General features: G+C 37.8%; 1 protein-coding gene across 36 annotated transcripts in view; it reads right to left on the bottom strand.

Annotated features, from left to right (window-relative positions):
- Positions 1–9,927: 9,927 nt before the first annotated feature.
- Positions 9,928–14,590, bottom strand: part of eya1 (EYA transcriptional coactivator and phosphatase 1) — a 128,866-nt gene continuing 124,203 nt past the window's right edge. For all 36 annotated transcript variants that reach the window (XM_077244427.1, XM_077244429.1, XM_077244428.1 and 33 more), the window contains 2 exons: positions 14,000–14,100; positions 9,928–11,937 (listed from right to left, as the gene is read on the bottom strand). In XM_077244427.1, coding sequence (XP_077100542.1) covers positions 11,857–11,937; positions 14,000–14,100 — 182 coding nt within the window. In that variant the 3' untranslated portion in view covers positions 9,928–11,856. The remainder of the gene's footprint in view (positions 11,938–13,999; positions 14,101–14,590) is intronic.

The raw sequence follows: 14,590 nt of genomic DNA, 5'->3' as shown, positions 1-14,590 counted from the left end.
TTCTGTGAAATTAATAGATGCGTATAATGTTACTAGTCAAATGATCTTCGAGTTGGATATTGAATGCATTGACTTTTTATAGCACTTGACTAGATTAGTTTGTGCATGTTTTTTGGATACAAGCAGGCACGGTTAGAGGACTGACTGATGTAAAGGAAGTCATTACTAACTTAAAGCCTTCTCGCTAATTGTACTGAATTATAAACTACGTCTGGGCGCTCTCTAACCTGTCTGTGATTAAATATACATGAGCGAGTCATTGTGTGCCCTTGTCCCTAGCGAACCCTGACCCGGCAGTGACTCTGCCAGCTTCCTGTGTCTTGGGGCTGGCTAAGTGGCGGGCAGGGGCCGCTGGCGCAGAATGCCATACTGTATGCACTCTCTGTTGTAGGGCCTTAGGGATGGAGGGATGAAGGTGGGGGGAAAGGCTGTGGTTTCCTGCTCTCTGAATGCTTAGCTCCTGTCTGTACGCAGGTATACAAAGCCTTCCTTCAGCTTACCGGAGGAGCAGCGGTCAGATGAAAAGGACTCGCTGATGGCTAACAGATCTGTCCCCCAAGATTCCCTCCCCCACCCTCACAACACCGTGTTTGTTTACACTCTCCCAGAGCCTTTTTAGCATTTTCAGGCCTGGCCCGGGACTTGGCGGTCCTCCATACTGCTGATTGCCATATTCCCAGACCAGAAATGTCACTTACCACTTTGCTTTCCTTCATCCGCCGGCTTAAAGCCTTTGTAATCCCCTGGCCGAGGGGAGTCACAGAGGAAATCAAATATTTTTGCTTGTCCGAAAAGGCTGATTTGCTGTTTTTTTTTGGGCACTGATAGCAAATGAAGGTTTGAAAAAAAATTTTTTGTCCAACATTAACATTCCTTTAGAAGAAATAAAGAAATACAAGAAAGTGAACACAATGCAGTGAAAAACACATTTTGGGTACACTGATTTTTTTCACTTATTAAAGAGGCAAGATTTGGTAAAGATAATTAAAAATATAAATATATTAAATAAATTTTACATCTGAATTCTTCCTGAAAACAAGTTGTATAGCATATATTTTCAAATGTAGTGTAACAAAGAGTAAATTACAGAAATTAATCTGTTCTCAATTTTGTTCTTAAAAGGTGGCCAGCCTTCCGTGACAGTTGTGCATGTGTTCTTCTAGCATCCTGACAGCCAAAGCTGGATTCCAACATCATATAGTTGAATATGGTGAATAACTCAAATGAGCAGAGCAAGCTGGTACACACACATGGACACAAACCAGGAAATTAAAAAACAAGGGTGCGTAAACTTTTGAACTGGGAAATTTATGTACACTTCATTGTTATCATGCCTTATGGAATATATTGTCAATTTTGTTCATGAATCATTACTACTGGTCACCCTTTACGTCTGTCTGTGGGTTTTTTGCAAATATTTAATCAATGAAAATTATTAAATGAGTTTGTGACTAAACCTCTTAACTCCATTGGATACTCAAACTGTTGGTAAAACCTCATAACTCCACTCGTCCTCTATTGTGAATGAAGTGCTTCATGCAGTTTGGACCGTCTCTGCTTGTTTGCAATGCAAGGGTAAATAAGAACTGGTTCTTTAAATAAGTACAGTGTTTTCTTTACACTATGTATAAAGGCTAATGTTGTATGTATTTGACGAGAAGAGAAGAGTGTCTTAGTCTAGCATTTCCTAACCAATACTGTCTTTAAAAAGCCCATAGCTACAATACACTGTATAACATGTAAGTTGATGAAAACGTAATGCGATGCACTTACTGCCTCAGGCTCAAATGACGGACAAAACACACGTCGGAAATTCTCAGAAATTCACTGGTCAAAAACCTCGAAACTCCATTTGAGCTTGATGGCAAAATGTTAATAATATAATGACACAAGCAAGTGTCTAACCATATATAAAGCCACAATATCAAGTTTGACAACGCAGTGTTTAATTATTTAAAAAATACAGTGTTTTTTCCATTTCCTGAATATCACGGTTTTGGACATACAACCCGACAGCAACGATAATTAAATATCTTATATATCTTCATAAGGGTAGTGCTTTTTATGTTCAAAGAAGTGTATCCGACATGGGAAGCCATCTCTGACCCTTTGAAGAACACATTACCTCAGCTGAAGCCAGAGTAAGTGTGGTGTATCTGTCAGCTACCCGTCAATGACATCAGTCTACATTCACCAGTATAAGAGAGTCAGCACCGCTCAAACATCAATCAACAAACCCAGACAGAAGAGAAAGAAAACTGCACTCCCACTTCACTGGAATCCAAGAAGAAAATGAAGTGTTTTACAAATGTAAAGTTGACTTACTTTAATGCTTTACTGTGGGACCCAATGAGCAGGTCACGATAGAAGAATCAGGCAGTAGGAGGAGATACATTTTTATAGAGAGAGTAAACTATCCATGATTCTCTTCACATGGAGAGTCTTTTAGCCTCCAAAGCATTTCTCTGAAATCGCCCGTGGAGAGAGACGGTGTGCGAGAGAGGAAAATTCGAGAGAGGAAAAATCCCATGACTTATCGAGGAAAAACAAGCCAAGGCGGGACACAATGCTGTTTTATTAACCGGACGACATAAAGTTTATTAAACTCACAGAGAGGTTGGAACGCGGGCCAGCCGAGAAAGGGCTTGGAGCGAATCCGAGCCATAACGGGAGAAAGTCTGACCAATTAACACCAGACCGGGAGGTCTAAGCGCAGCTCGCTGGCCAAATTAAGTCCCGGGAGATGCAGAAGCTCACATCTCAAAGCAGGGGAAGCCGGAGTCATCGGCTCTGTGCTGCCAAAACGAGCCCTGAGCCGTCCATATAACTCACTGCCACTCACTGCTTGGTGGGCCTACAAAAGAGCACTGAGCATGCAGTTTGACCGCAAGTGCAGGTGAAGGTTGCGAACGGGAGAACGGAAAGCCAAAGCCAAGCTCTCTCGCAAATATGACTAACAACTCCTTAATGACTGGGGCCAACCCTCTGCTGCTATAAATCCAGGACCGGCCCATGTGATAGGCTGCAATGTTTACACAGCGGAGGATTTGAAGGACACGTCTTACAAGGCACTACTTTGGTGTTGCACTGAAGATCATCCCTCTAAAATTGGTAATAAATCATAGATACTTTCATTGAGCCAATTGGAGAGACATTTTAACACCTTCAACACAGATATGTTAAATTGCACTTAACTCGAAACATCTATATGGAATAATGTGATAAATGAATGCTTTAGAGCCAAGGTCCACATAAACAGGAGTGCAACGATAAGCATCTGAACACTTTTGGTGTTAAAGTGGAATGACCTCTTCATGATCACTTACTTTGTTCCAAAACCTATTGAGCTTCTTATAGGCAATATTTTATACATTTGTATAATAAACTGCTGTTCCAAAAGGTAGGCAGCAACATTATACTGCCTTCTAAAACAACTAATTTTGGTTAAAGGCATTGTCACATGAATTGTTGTGCAGAAGGCAGTCCCAGAATGCACTGCGACAAGCTCATTGAAAAATCTTATGGCGGACAGACTTTTTGACAGAGACGTTTTAAATAAAATAATTGGTAACACTTTGTAATAATAGTACATGAATAATCATGTACTTATAACTGAATTAATAATTACTTTACTGTGAACTAAAGATGAGTTAAGACATATACTAATGAGGAACTAACCTTAACTACGACATGAGTCATAAGAATTCCTGCATGAATATACCATCTTAACTACACATTAGTACATGCTTGTTAATTAATGCATTAATTCACATTTCGGGGTAAACTAAATCAAACTTGCTCTAAAAAATGGACACATTTTGTGACCCAAAAGAAGAAAACCCTAACTGACTAACATCCAACTGCATTATGATATAAAGACAGTAAACCAATCCATAAAATAACCCACATAAATAATCATCATGTGTGCTAACACTGATTTTAATTTAGCAAATTGCATCTGTTAATGAATATGTTAGTGTAGGTATTTCACTCTTGATGGCAGCAGTGGAATCACTTAAAACAGAATGAGATTAAATTGTTTTTAATGATGAATGCATCATTGTGTGTTCAATGAGTAAGGTTAAATGTAAACATTGCAAGACATCTAGTGTCATTCACTGATGTTTGTGACAGTTGCTGGAGTCAAATTTATGAACAATTTTACATTTTGCCCTTTTAGAACATCTTTCTTCTAATCTAGAGCAAGTTTGATTTAGTTTACCCCGAAATGTGAATTAATGCATTAATTAACAAGCATGTACTAATGTGTAGTTAAGATGGTATATTCATGCAGGAATTCATATGACTCATATCGTAGTTAAGGTTAGTTCTTCATTAGTACATGTCTTAACTCATCATTAGTTCATAGTAAAGTAATTATTAATTCAGGTATTAGTACATGATTATTCATGTACTATTATTTTAAAGCGTTACCAAATTATTAAATAGCCTAATTAAATTAAATAATTAAAAATATGCTCAGTAACATTTCATTCCTCTCTTTATATACATTCCTGAGTAATTTGTTTATTTTATATATAATACTTTGTACTCAAACTATATAACCATACTACTGTCCCGTTAGCGGACGCCTTAGTTTACTTCATTATATTACAATTAAATCCTAATCTGATCATGACGAACTATACATCGTTGGAAAGGTCTAAGACTCCTAAATAGATATTTTAGCACTGTTTTTTTTTCAAATGATGTAGGGAACAGGAATAAATGAATTTATGACAAGAGTGCACCTCAAAAAATCTACATCATACCAGGAGTTCTGACTTTTGTCACAAAAAGTCTAGGCACACACTTTTAATAATTGAAACTTTGGTTTTCATGCTAAAAGTTAATAATAAAACATATAATCTAGTATTTGTCAATAAAAAATTATAAAATAATATTATCCTCTAAAAAGTATAATATATATATATATATATATATATATATATATATATATATTATATATATATATATATTATCCTCTAATATATAAACTTTTTTATTGCTTTTTTATTACATCACATATTTTAGTAGTTGTAATAAATTAGGTATCATTTGAAAGCTTACGAACTCAGAATTCATCCTGTGGAAACCGAAATTGAAATTTTTGAAACTGGAAGTTGCGCTACCATAGAAATGGTAATCTAAATTATTTTATCGGGCTCCCCCCCTTTTGGGCATCATCATGTTTCATAATTTATGATCAAAACCTTTTCTAATCTTGACAAAACACATATTTTCAGAAAGGTCTGAGTCTCAAGGTTCCATATTTTGTGACATAAGTGATATTTGAAAATGTACTGTATCCATTTGTTACGGCAGAATGCATACAATTAAATTCAATGGAATGTATGTCAACCGGTGGCTATTTTTGGTATTACGCTTAAACAAAATCTCATGGGAACTTCAATTTTTGTGATATCAATTTCAAATTTGGAACACAACTTATTTAGATATATGACTTTGATTTTATAGTAATTTTATAGTAAAAATATTTTCAGTAAATATATATATTTTATATAAAAGGAAAAATAGTAAATACAGTATATTTGATTTACTGTAAATTTAAACTTCCATAACCTTTTCATACTTTAATTTTTTTGAAGTGCTTTCACTTCAGCAATAATCTGTTGAGTTTTTTCAAGCATTCTTGAATTACTACTAAGGGCAGTTTGAATAGTGCATTTTAATGTCCCTTCTCAAAAAGGGGGGTGACAGTTCAGGGGTTAAAGAGTATATTTTACTTAGAAACATCAAAGTAAAATACAAAATATATTGCAAAGGAAACTTCAACTAAGTAGAAATTACTCAACCTTTTACTTGCAAGTAAAAATGACTTGTTTTCTTTGTTAATTTTATTTATAGCCCAAGTGCCTTGGAACGCGCAGCTTTGTATAATGTGTTGACGTAATTTCCACTGAAAAAGGAAGAGGATTGAATGGCTCCTCCCACTTTTCAAATAGCCAATAGCGTTTAGTTTACCTCACAGACTACAATTCATACTTGACAGCACAATGGAAGTGAATGCGAGCGCTGATGACACGTTGGATTCAATAGTAGAGGTGTGAATAAATTCTAGCCATTTCATTCTTAACCAACGTACAGTTGGAAAATGAAATAAAACTCGAGCGTTTGAGCAATCGAACACACATCTCCAGCCCATATTGCTCCACGACGTGTCAAAGGTCGCTTTGGCCAGGTGGTATTTATAGCATAGGGGGCGGGACGCTTTAGATTCGAGCATTTGATTGGACAGAAGATGTGATGAAAAGCTGAAATCCGTGGTGATGTCATAAAATCCATGATCCATTTTAGTGGAAATGAAAGCTTTAGCATAAAGTTCTGCCTGGAAGACTTAATTACTACGTCACTTATTACCTTCACATCTATCCAATCACGTCCTTATACTCACTGTATAAAAGATTGTTACTTACACACGTTTGAGTTCGCAGATGCTGACGCGACAACTACATCCACCCTCCTCACCACCACCAGGATGGTCCTGTCCATACCTCCCAGAGGGGTCGGCTGCGCCCCTGCCTTCGTCTTCAATCATTTTGATTTCAGGGGCCTTTAACTTACTTAATTCCATTTGTGAATTTTAGTTATTGTTTTTTTCACTGTACTCTGCAAAAATATCTTTCAGATAAATTTGGTTTGTCTTTCGTCAGCAGAACAATCCAAAAACACATTAAATAACAGTTCAACCCACTGAAGAGATGTATGTCTATCCCTCACAGCTTCGCTTTCATTCCTGTTAAAAATTAAAGATGGCGCTGCTGTGAATAAGGTCTATTGCAACTTTTGTTTCATGCTTACTTTAATCAAGCTTTTGAACTTGAATAAGAACCTGTAAAATGTATTCAGTGCTCCTTTAAATCATTAAATCATACACAAAAATCCAAAAACCAACCAACCAACCAATCAATAAGCCCAGTATGGCAAGGCCCACAGCTGTGATGGCAGGTCAGTCGCTACCCGGGTGAATTGAAGTCTTTACTCTGAGCAGTAAATCGGCCTGTCCAAAACACACCATGAAAAGAGGCAACAATAACTTCAAATATGTTTTTCTTCTCCCAAAGACAAACATCATAATTAAAGACGATGCCAGTAAAATGACAGGCACCACTGACTTATGTAGTTTCATATTGTTACTGTTGGAGGAATGTGAATTTCAAGTGCTTTATTAGAGCCTCTCTCTCTCTTGTCTGCAGTGTAAAGGTGGAGTGAACTCCCTCAGCTTGAAACACATTAGCTACCGCATCTGTGGGGAACAAGGGCCTTTTAATAGACCCTCTGGTTGTAAAGTAACTCATGTGGAACGAGTTTTTAATGTTTGATATGTATGTAATATAATATTAGTTCACTTACGATGCTCCAGGAAGGGCTCTTTCTGTGTGAATCTGCATGAAATAGGTGTCTGGGCTCAGGCAGTAAATCACTCTGGTGCTGTTTGTCAAGGAATTACTCACATAAGAGTGTAAAGTGATTTTCTTTTTCCTTTGCATATAATTTATTCAAATTCTATTTATTTTAGAGGTGTCAAAAACACATAGCATGTACTATATTACTTGTAAATCTATGAATAATCGGTGAGAATAACTTACAACAGAAATATGACGCTGCATGGATAAGTTGGTGTGAGATGATAGATAGATAGATAGATAGATAGATAGATAGATAGATAGATAGATAGATAGATAATTAGATGATAGATCGATTGTAAATTATTAGATAGATAGATAGATAGATAGACAGATAGAACGATAGAAAAGAAAATAATGTCACCAGTAAAAATGCTTCCGTTTTGTTTTTTATATATTTGATCAGTTTTATTATCTTAATTGTTTTTATTATAATTATTAAACAAACAAGTATACAATTATAATGTCAATAGTGAAAATGATTCTATTTTCCTCCCTTTTCAAATTATGTTTCATTGTAAAAATCCCAGTTTTTCCAATGTGGTCTCAGACTTTTGGATCCATTGCATATCAAAGGGAACAAAACCCATTCTGTCCCGATGTGGTAAATGAGACTCAGACAGAATTCTGGCTTCTCCTTCTTTTTCTTCTTCTTTTTTTTTTTGCATTCCAATGATAACAGCCCTATCAGCTCTTCCTGGCAGCCTTTAAATCCCTTGGCATATTGCTTAGATGCCATCTGAAAACATAATTGACTTGAATATTTGTAAAATAAGATTCCATGAATGCTTGATTCTTCTGAGCACTTGCAGGAACGCCTCTATTCCTCTGCCAGTCTCTAGTTACATCTTCATTTTGGCCACCTCATAAAATCAGCCTCATACATATTTTTCATGTGTTATATAAACCAACTCCACTCACAAATGCAAGTGGCCGAACTGTGATTTTTTAGAAAAACACAGAGAAACATTTGTGGAGAGGAGCTGTTATTGGAAGCATTTGGCTGTTCTGCAAAGAGAAATCACAATTAGGTGAGGGTTTCACCTTCAACTATCCCCAAGAATAACACAAACCGCCCGACTGACAAATCGCCGGTGCCTATGTAGCATGATTATAGCCTATTCCCCTCATCTGAATCCAGAAATACAGCTAAAACAGAAAATCAATGCTTCTATCTGTCTCTTTATAAAGAATATCATCAGACAGTATTCATACCAAAATAAAATTTTCTGTCAATTTGTGATCAATTTAAACATCTAGCATTGTTTTTGCATCATATTGGGCCCTATTTTAACGATCTAAGCGCATGGTCTAAAGCGCACAGCGCAAGTGCACTAAGGGGGGGGCCGAATCCACTTTTGCTAGTTTAACGAGGGGAAAAATGGTCGGCGCGCCCAGCACATGGTCTAAAAGGGTTGTCCCTATTCTCTTAATGAGTAATGGGTGTTTAGGGCGTAACGTGCAATAAACCAATCAGAGTCTCATCTCCCATTTCCATTAAAAGCCAGTTGCACTCGTGCCATGGCAGATTCCCTATTTACATGGCGGAATTTACAAGCGGAAAAACGGAACGCTTTTCTAGCGAGTAAACGGATCTTTTCGTGCACGAGGTTAAAAAGCGCAAGCAGACCATCTACGGGACAAAGTGTACGCATGTTGTGGACCCGCCTATAGGCTCACATTACTAACGCGCTCTTTCAATAACAAAAAAATAAATACTGCGCCCTTGACTTTAGATCAGGTTTCAGACGGTCAATGGTGCAGTCCATTTCAGTTGCCTCAAAATAGCAATGCACCTGAACACACCTCGTTTTCAGACCAGCACGCCCATGGGCGCTTAAATGGGTGCAAATGCATTTGCTATTTAAACAATGTGACTCAGGAACGTGAAAAATGTTAACTGCGTCTGGCTGAAACTAGCAAAAAAACCCTTGCGCCGCGCCTGGCGCTGCATTGCACCGATCCTGGCGCTGCATTGCACCGGGTGTATGATAGGGGCCCATAGTCTGGAAGCAAGTCCCTAAAATGAACTGAACATATTGATTTTAAATGTACTTTGAAATCCCACATATTGTTCTAACACTTGCTTTGCACAGAGATGAGAGGAACGGAGAGCTTTATATAACATTACATCAGTTATGATGTTTTAAACAAAAGTGCCATACATGACGTGTTGTCTGAGAATCTGTTGCTGGGGGAAATGCTGAATTGCAGACCACCAAATGACAAAAGAGGCCACACAAATACTACATTCCCAATCCCAATTTAAAAAAATACTTTTATAACGTTATCCTTCTGTGCGTGTGTGTATGTATATGTAAAATGTTAATATAATGATCTCTGGACACGCATCAGTTGCTCATGTGTTCAGAAGACCGCCATTCCAAAACACTTAATTTGGAGGCATTTGATCATAGGACCAAACAGTCAATAAATACAAACTCCATGGCAGAATATTGCAAAGCCACCATTTCAATCACTCGCACAAAGGGGAAATGTGTAACAGTTCACAAATCAGTTTTTATTAATTTAAACACAATCAAATAATAAATGTCAAAAACATCTGTACACATCTTTTTTTGTAGACACAACAAACTGTGTTTCACAATGAGGCCCACATATTGTAAATTATTTCCAGTTTGCATTATGATTGCATCATTTATTTAAAAAAATGCTGTGTTAAATCTAGAAAACATCTACTATTACCATGATCTAGCAGCAAAATGTGATTCCCCGGTAAGGGGGGTGAGGGGGCTGGGTCGGTGGTGGGTGGTGGGCGACGCAATAAGAGGGGTGAAATTGTAAATGTGGTGAGAAAAACTAGGCCAGAGAAGACGACCTCACCTGCAGGAGTCGAACATCATCATGTGCCGGGAGGGAAAATTAGAAACAGATCGAGTTAGCTGGGGAAATTCACAGTCGATAGCACATGTATGTTCTAAACTCCATTGTGAGTGTGTGTGTGTAGGTGTGAGTGAGTAGTGGCTTTCTTTCTTAAAGTCTAAGAGCTAGAGTTTCCAGTCCACAGTTACCTTAGAACTACCAATATGCATCATGAAAATCCGACTACAGTGGACTCAATCAAAATAAAAAGACTACTTCATACAAAAATTACACTTGCTGTACAAGACTTTCTGCTTTAGCGCCAGTACAAAAGATAATAAAACCTATTTAAGCTTAAATGCCCGGTTTAATGTCCAGCTCGGGCAGGAGATAGTACTGGGAGATACAGACATTTACACTTAATTTGAAGCTTGACATTCAGAAGATTATTATTCTTATTATGCTGTTTATGTTCTTCCTTGGGAGTTTAAGCTACCGTTGGGACTTAATTCACTCTATCCGGTATGAAATTCTGACAGAAAGAGTCACATTTCATTGTGGAGAAAGTCTCTACAAGTTCTCACCACCAGAAGCATACAAAGGAGGAAACAAAACATCACTGAAGAAAAATACGAAATTATTGACACTTGACATCCATGCTTTTGGTCATGACAAAACAATTATCACAAAAAAAATCCTTATCTACATTTATTTATTGAATGAAACCTCGAACACGTCAACACTTTCAGGCTTTGCACGAGCTACTGCGGGCAACGCCTTTACGAACTTCCATGAAGCGCTTTCCACAGCATGTACCTTAATCAATATAGGAAAGAATAGTCCAGTGATTACAAATTTACACACAAAAAAATGTCTGTACACGATTGTCTCTGCAATGTAAATAGTGTTTTGTTAAATTTTTTTCCTTAAATTACTTAGAAAATCCTTTTTTTTCTTCAATAAACTTCTTGGTGTAGTGGAATCAAAGTACTTTGTAACACGAAAAGGCACAAGTCTCTTAAACAAAGCGCCTTTTTTGGGGCCGGGGACGGTGCCGCTCCACAAAGTCTCTTGAAGATTATAAATAAGAAGAGCAGGACATCCAGGGCGATGGGGCTGGAGAAACGAGAAAAACGAGGGGGCCATGCCCGACTGTCTTTGTACCATCGATTGAGAAAGATGGAGACATAGAGACAAAAAATTACACCAAGTCGCAGTGGGATCGGAGTCCTGCTGAGTTCCAAAGGCATCGGTAGCTCAGTTTTTGTCACAGGTGTGAACCCTTGCCGAGTCCCCCGTGTAAACAGGGCTGTAAAACATTTTGATGGCTTTGGGAAAAAAAAGCCAATTCACAGTAACCAGGGCCAGCAGCTGCAGTGCCATAAATTCACTCTCCTCCACTTCAAAAAAGGTTTAGGGTTAAGACGAATTGCGGCCATGTGTCAACACGCTGAGAGTGTCGCTCTCTCTACGTTGTGTGTGTGAACGATTTTGTTTTTGGTCTGGTGCTGTTGGAACGCAGACGCTCGGGCGACGATGCAGGCTGACGGTGCTGGGTTTGGGTCTTCAGGGCCCTCGCATGCCCTGGGACAGAGCCATCACAGTGCTACAAGTACTCCAGGTCCAGAGCGTGGTGAAGGGCCATGAGGTCAGAGTGACTAGAGATTCTCCAGAAAGGCATGTTGTGCTGGAAAAGACACAGAGAGCAAGAGTGTTTGAGGGTGAAAGAGAAAATAAAGAAACACAAAACCTGCAATGAACACTTCACTTAGAAAAACAATCACGCCCATGAGTGCCGACTGAACAGCCTTGATGGCCCGTAACATCACGAGACTTGAGAAGAGGAAGGACTTGTAAACTACAACCACTGAAGTGGCACCATACCATTGAGGTCACTCAGTAAATATCAATTTAAATAATAGGCTAATAATAATAAAAATATCATATTTTGACAGTTAGCTTAATGACATATAAGAAAATAAAGCAAAATCTATTTTCTTTTAAGTTCTTAGCCATGTAGCTTTAGTATTCATGATGGTTTCATATGGTTTTACAAAAAACATTTAGACCTTTTAATTTAATGTAAAAAAATGTGGTGTAACCATCAAGTGAAAAAAAAATGTCACCTTGAATAGATGTGTATAGATTTTTAAATATATCTGCACAGATATCACAAATGATTAATTCATAAATATCATAACAATTTTGAGAAGTCGCACCACATGACATTTTACAACCTGAGCTAATTTTGCCTTGTCATAAAAAGATTAAATGATCTGATATTTTAAGAAACTTGGACCTTGACACATAACCATTAAGGTATATAGGGGTCCTGTTTATCATTTTCTTTCTTGCATGTTTCTGAACGATGTTTTGACAGCTTATGTTTAAATATTAATAGGCAGTGAACAATTTAGATATAAAAAATATAATAACATTTTTTTTAAGAATATTTTTTATACATTTTAAAAGTTGTTGAAAAAAATCTAATTCAAAATGTCTTCAGAAATGTTAAATATTTAAAAATATAAAAAATAAGGAGTCCCCATAAACTCCATAATACTCCTTAGGAAAAAGAATCTCCAGGTGGGAAATAAAAACTATTAAATGTACTATATATACAGCACCTGTGCACAAACTTATCCGGACACAACGCTGCAAATGAGGCATTGTTCCTGGGAGAGGCCACAGGGAAATATGATTCTGCCAGAATGAAAGAAGCTTGTCAGCTCAGAGACGTCCACACACAAACCATTACTGAGTCTTATCAAAGGTATAGCCTCTCTCAGGCATATGTTCCGCTTAGAGAAGCTTGCACTGACCCTTAAAAGACTCTTTTCTTTTGTTTTGTAAATTGTCTTTGCTTTTAACTTTAAAAGCCAGAGATGGTATCTCCCTTTGCCTTGGTCGGTTATTAACTAGAGGGGAATTGTTTCTGGGATACGATGGAAAAAAACAAAAGTATACAAAGGTTTGTCTTTGCTTTGGTGGTTTAATACAATGTCACCCTTGACACTAGTGTTGTATCTGACAAAACTGCAGGCTTCTTAAGTGCCAAGGACTTATTAAAATCCCCGGTGTAACATCTAAACACTTTGTTTCAGAGGAAATGGGGACTGACATGTAAAACTTAAACTTGGTATTGACGTCCTACGTTCACATTCCTTCTATGATTAATTGACATTATGGAACTAATCACTTGGCACAATATAATAAAGAATCACACTCATTCATCTGTTTGCAACCTGTCTGAACAACAATCTGCTTTGATAATTACATGATGAATAATTTCAGGTTTTGTGGTTTATAGCTTTGGATTTACATGAAAACTTGGCAGACGTTCTGAATACACAGGCAGCAGGTAACATAAATCTTTTGGTTTGAACAACATGAGTCGTGGAAAACAACACTAAGGTGTTTGGCTGCCCCTCTGACGGCTCTAATGTTCTTCTGAATATCCTCAACTTATCTAACAATGATTTAAGCCTCTCAAACGCATGTTATATTTATGAAACGGGCTCTCTAACATGCCTGAGAGGACTTGTCTAGCATTACAAATGGTGAAACGGCAAAGTCAAATGCAGGGACGTGTAATTATGTCATCTTGCCTCCCTTTACATTTGAGCTGTCAAAAGAATTGAGCTGATTACAATGTGAGATTTATTCTCTCGCTGGTCCAATGACATTTTTCAGAGAATGGATTGAAGGTTTGAAGGAAAAGTGGTGTAGAGTTCTGGGTGTCTTCGTACCTTTTTCGACCCTTGCTCCTCCTCCACACCGTCCCCCACCACCACATAAACAACTTTCCTCCCGAACCTCTGGATTACTCTCTCGAAGCAGCTCTCTTTTCCTGGGGAGAGGAGAAACAGGTTAAGTTTGCTGCGGAAAGCAAGGAAGCAACATCCAAGACCAAGCCCCGGTGAGTGGCTCTTTAAATACGCAATAAGTTACACAGAATTACGCAGTGTAAACACTTTGCCTTGGGTTGGAGATACGATAAGGTCGATGCTAAGATAAAAGTAGTCTGAAAAGCATTAAGTGTGTCTTATTCCTCCCAGAACGTGGGACAAATGGCTAAAACAAGACAAATCAACCTCACATGCAAATGCCGCAGCGAGGGAGGTGCAAGAGCTTTGCGCAAACGAAAGTAAAGGATGGTGTTTATTTTGCATTCGAAAAAGTGCAGAGGCCGAAAAGAAGAAAAAATAATGTCAGTGGAATGACATAAATTTGCCGAAGTGGTTTCATATGTGGACCTAAAAAGGAGAGGCCCAGTTCAGGCTTAGCTCCAAGAAAATAATCCCAGCCTGATTAGACCTCTTCCTGAACATCAACCCTCT

The sequence above is a fragment of the Siphateles boraxobius genome, unplaced genomic scaffold (assembly GCF_051911475.1).
Source record: "Siphateles boraxobius isolate OS27281-9 unplaced genomic scaffold, OSU_SipBor_1 26, whole genome shotgun sequence".
Taxonomy (NCBI): domain Eukaryota; kingdom Metazoa; phylum Chordata; class Actinopteri; order Cypriniformes; family Leuciscidae; genus Siphateles; species Siphateles boraxobius.
This window is presented reverse-complemented; position numbering and strand designations above follow the sequence as displayed.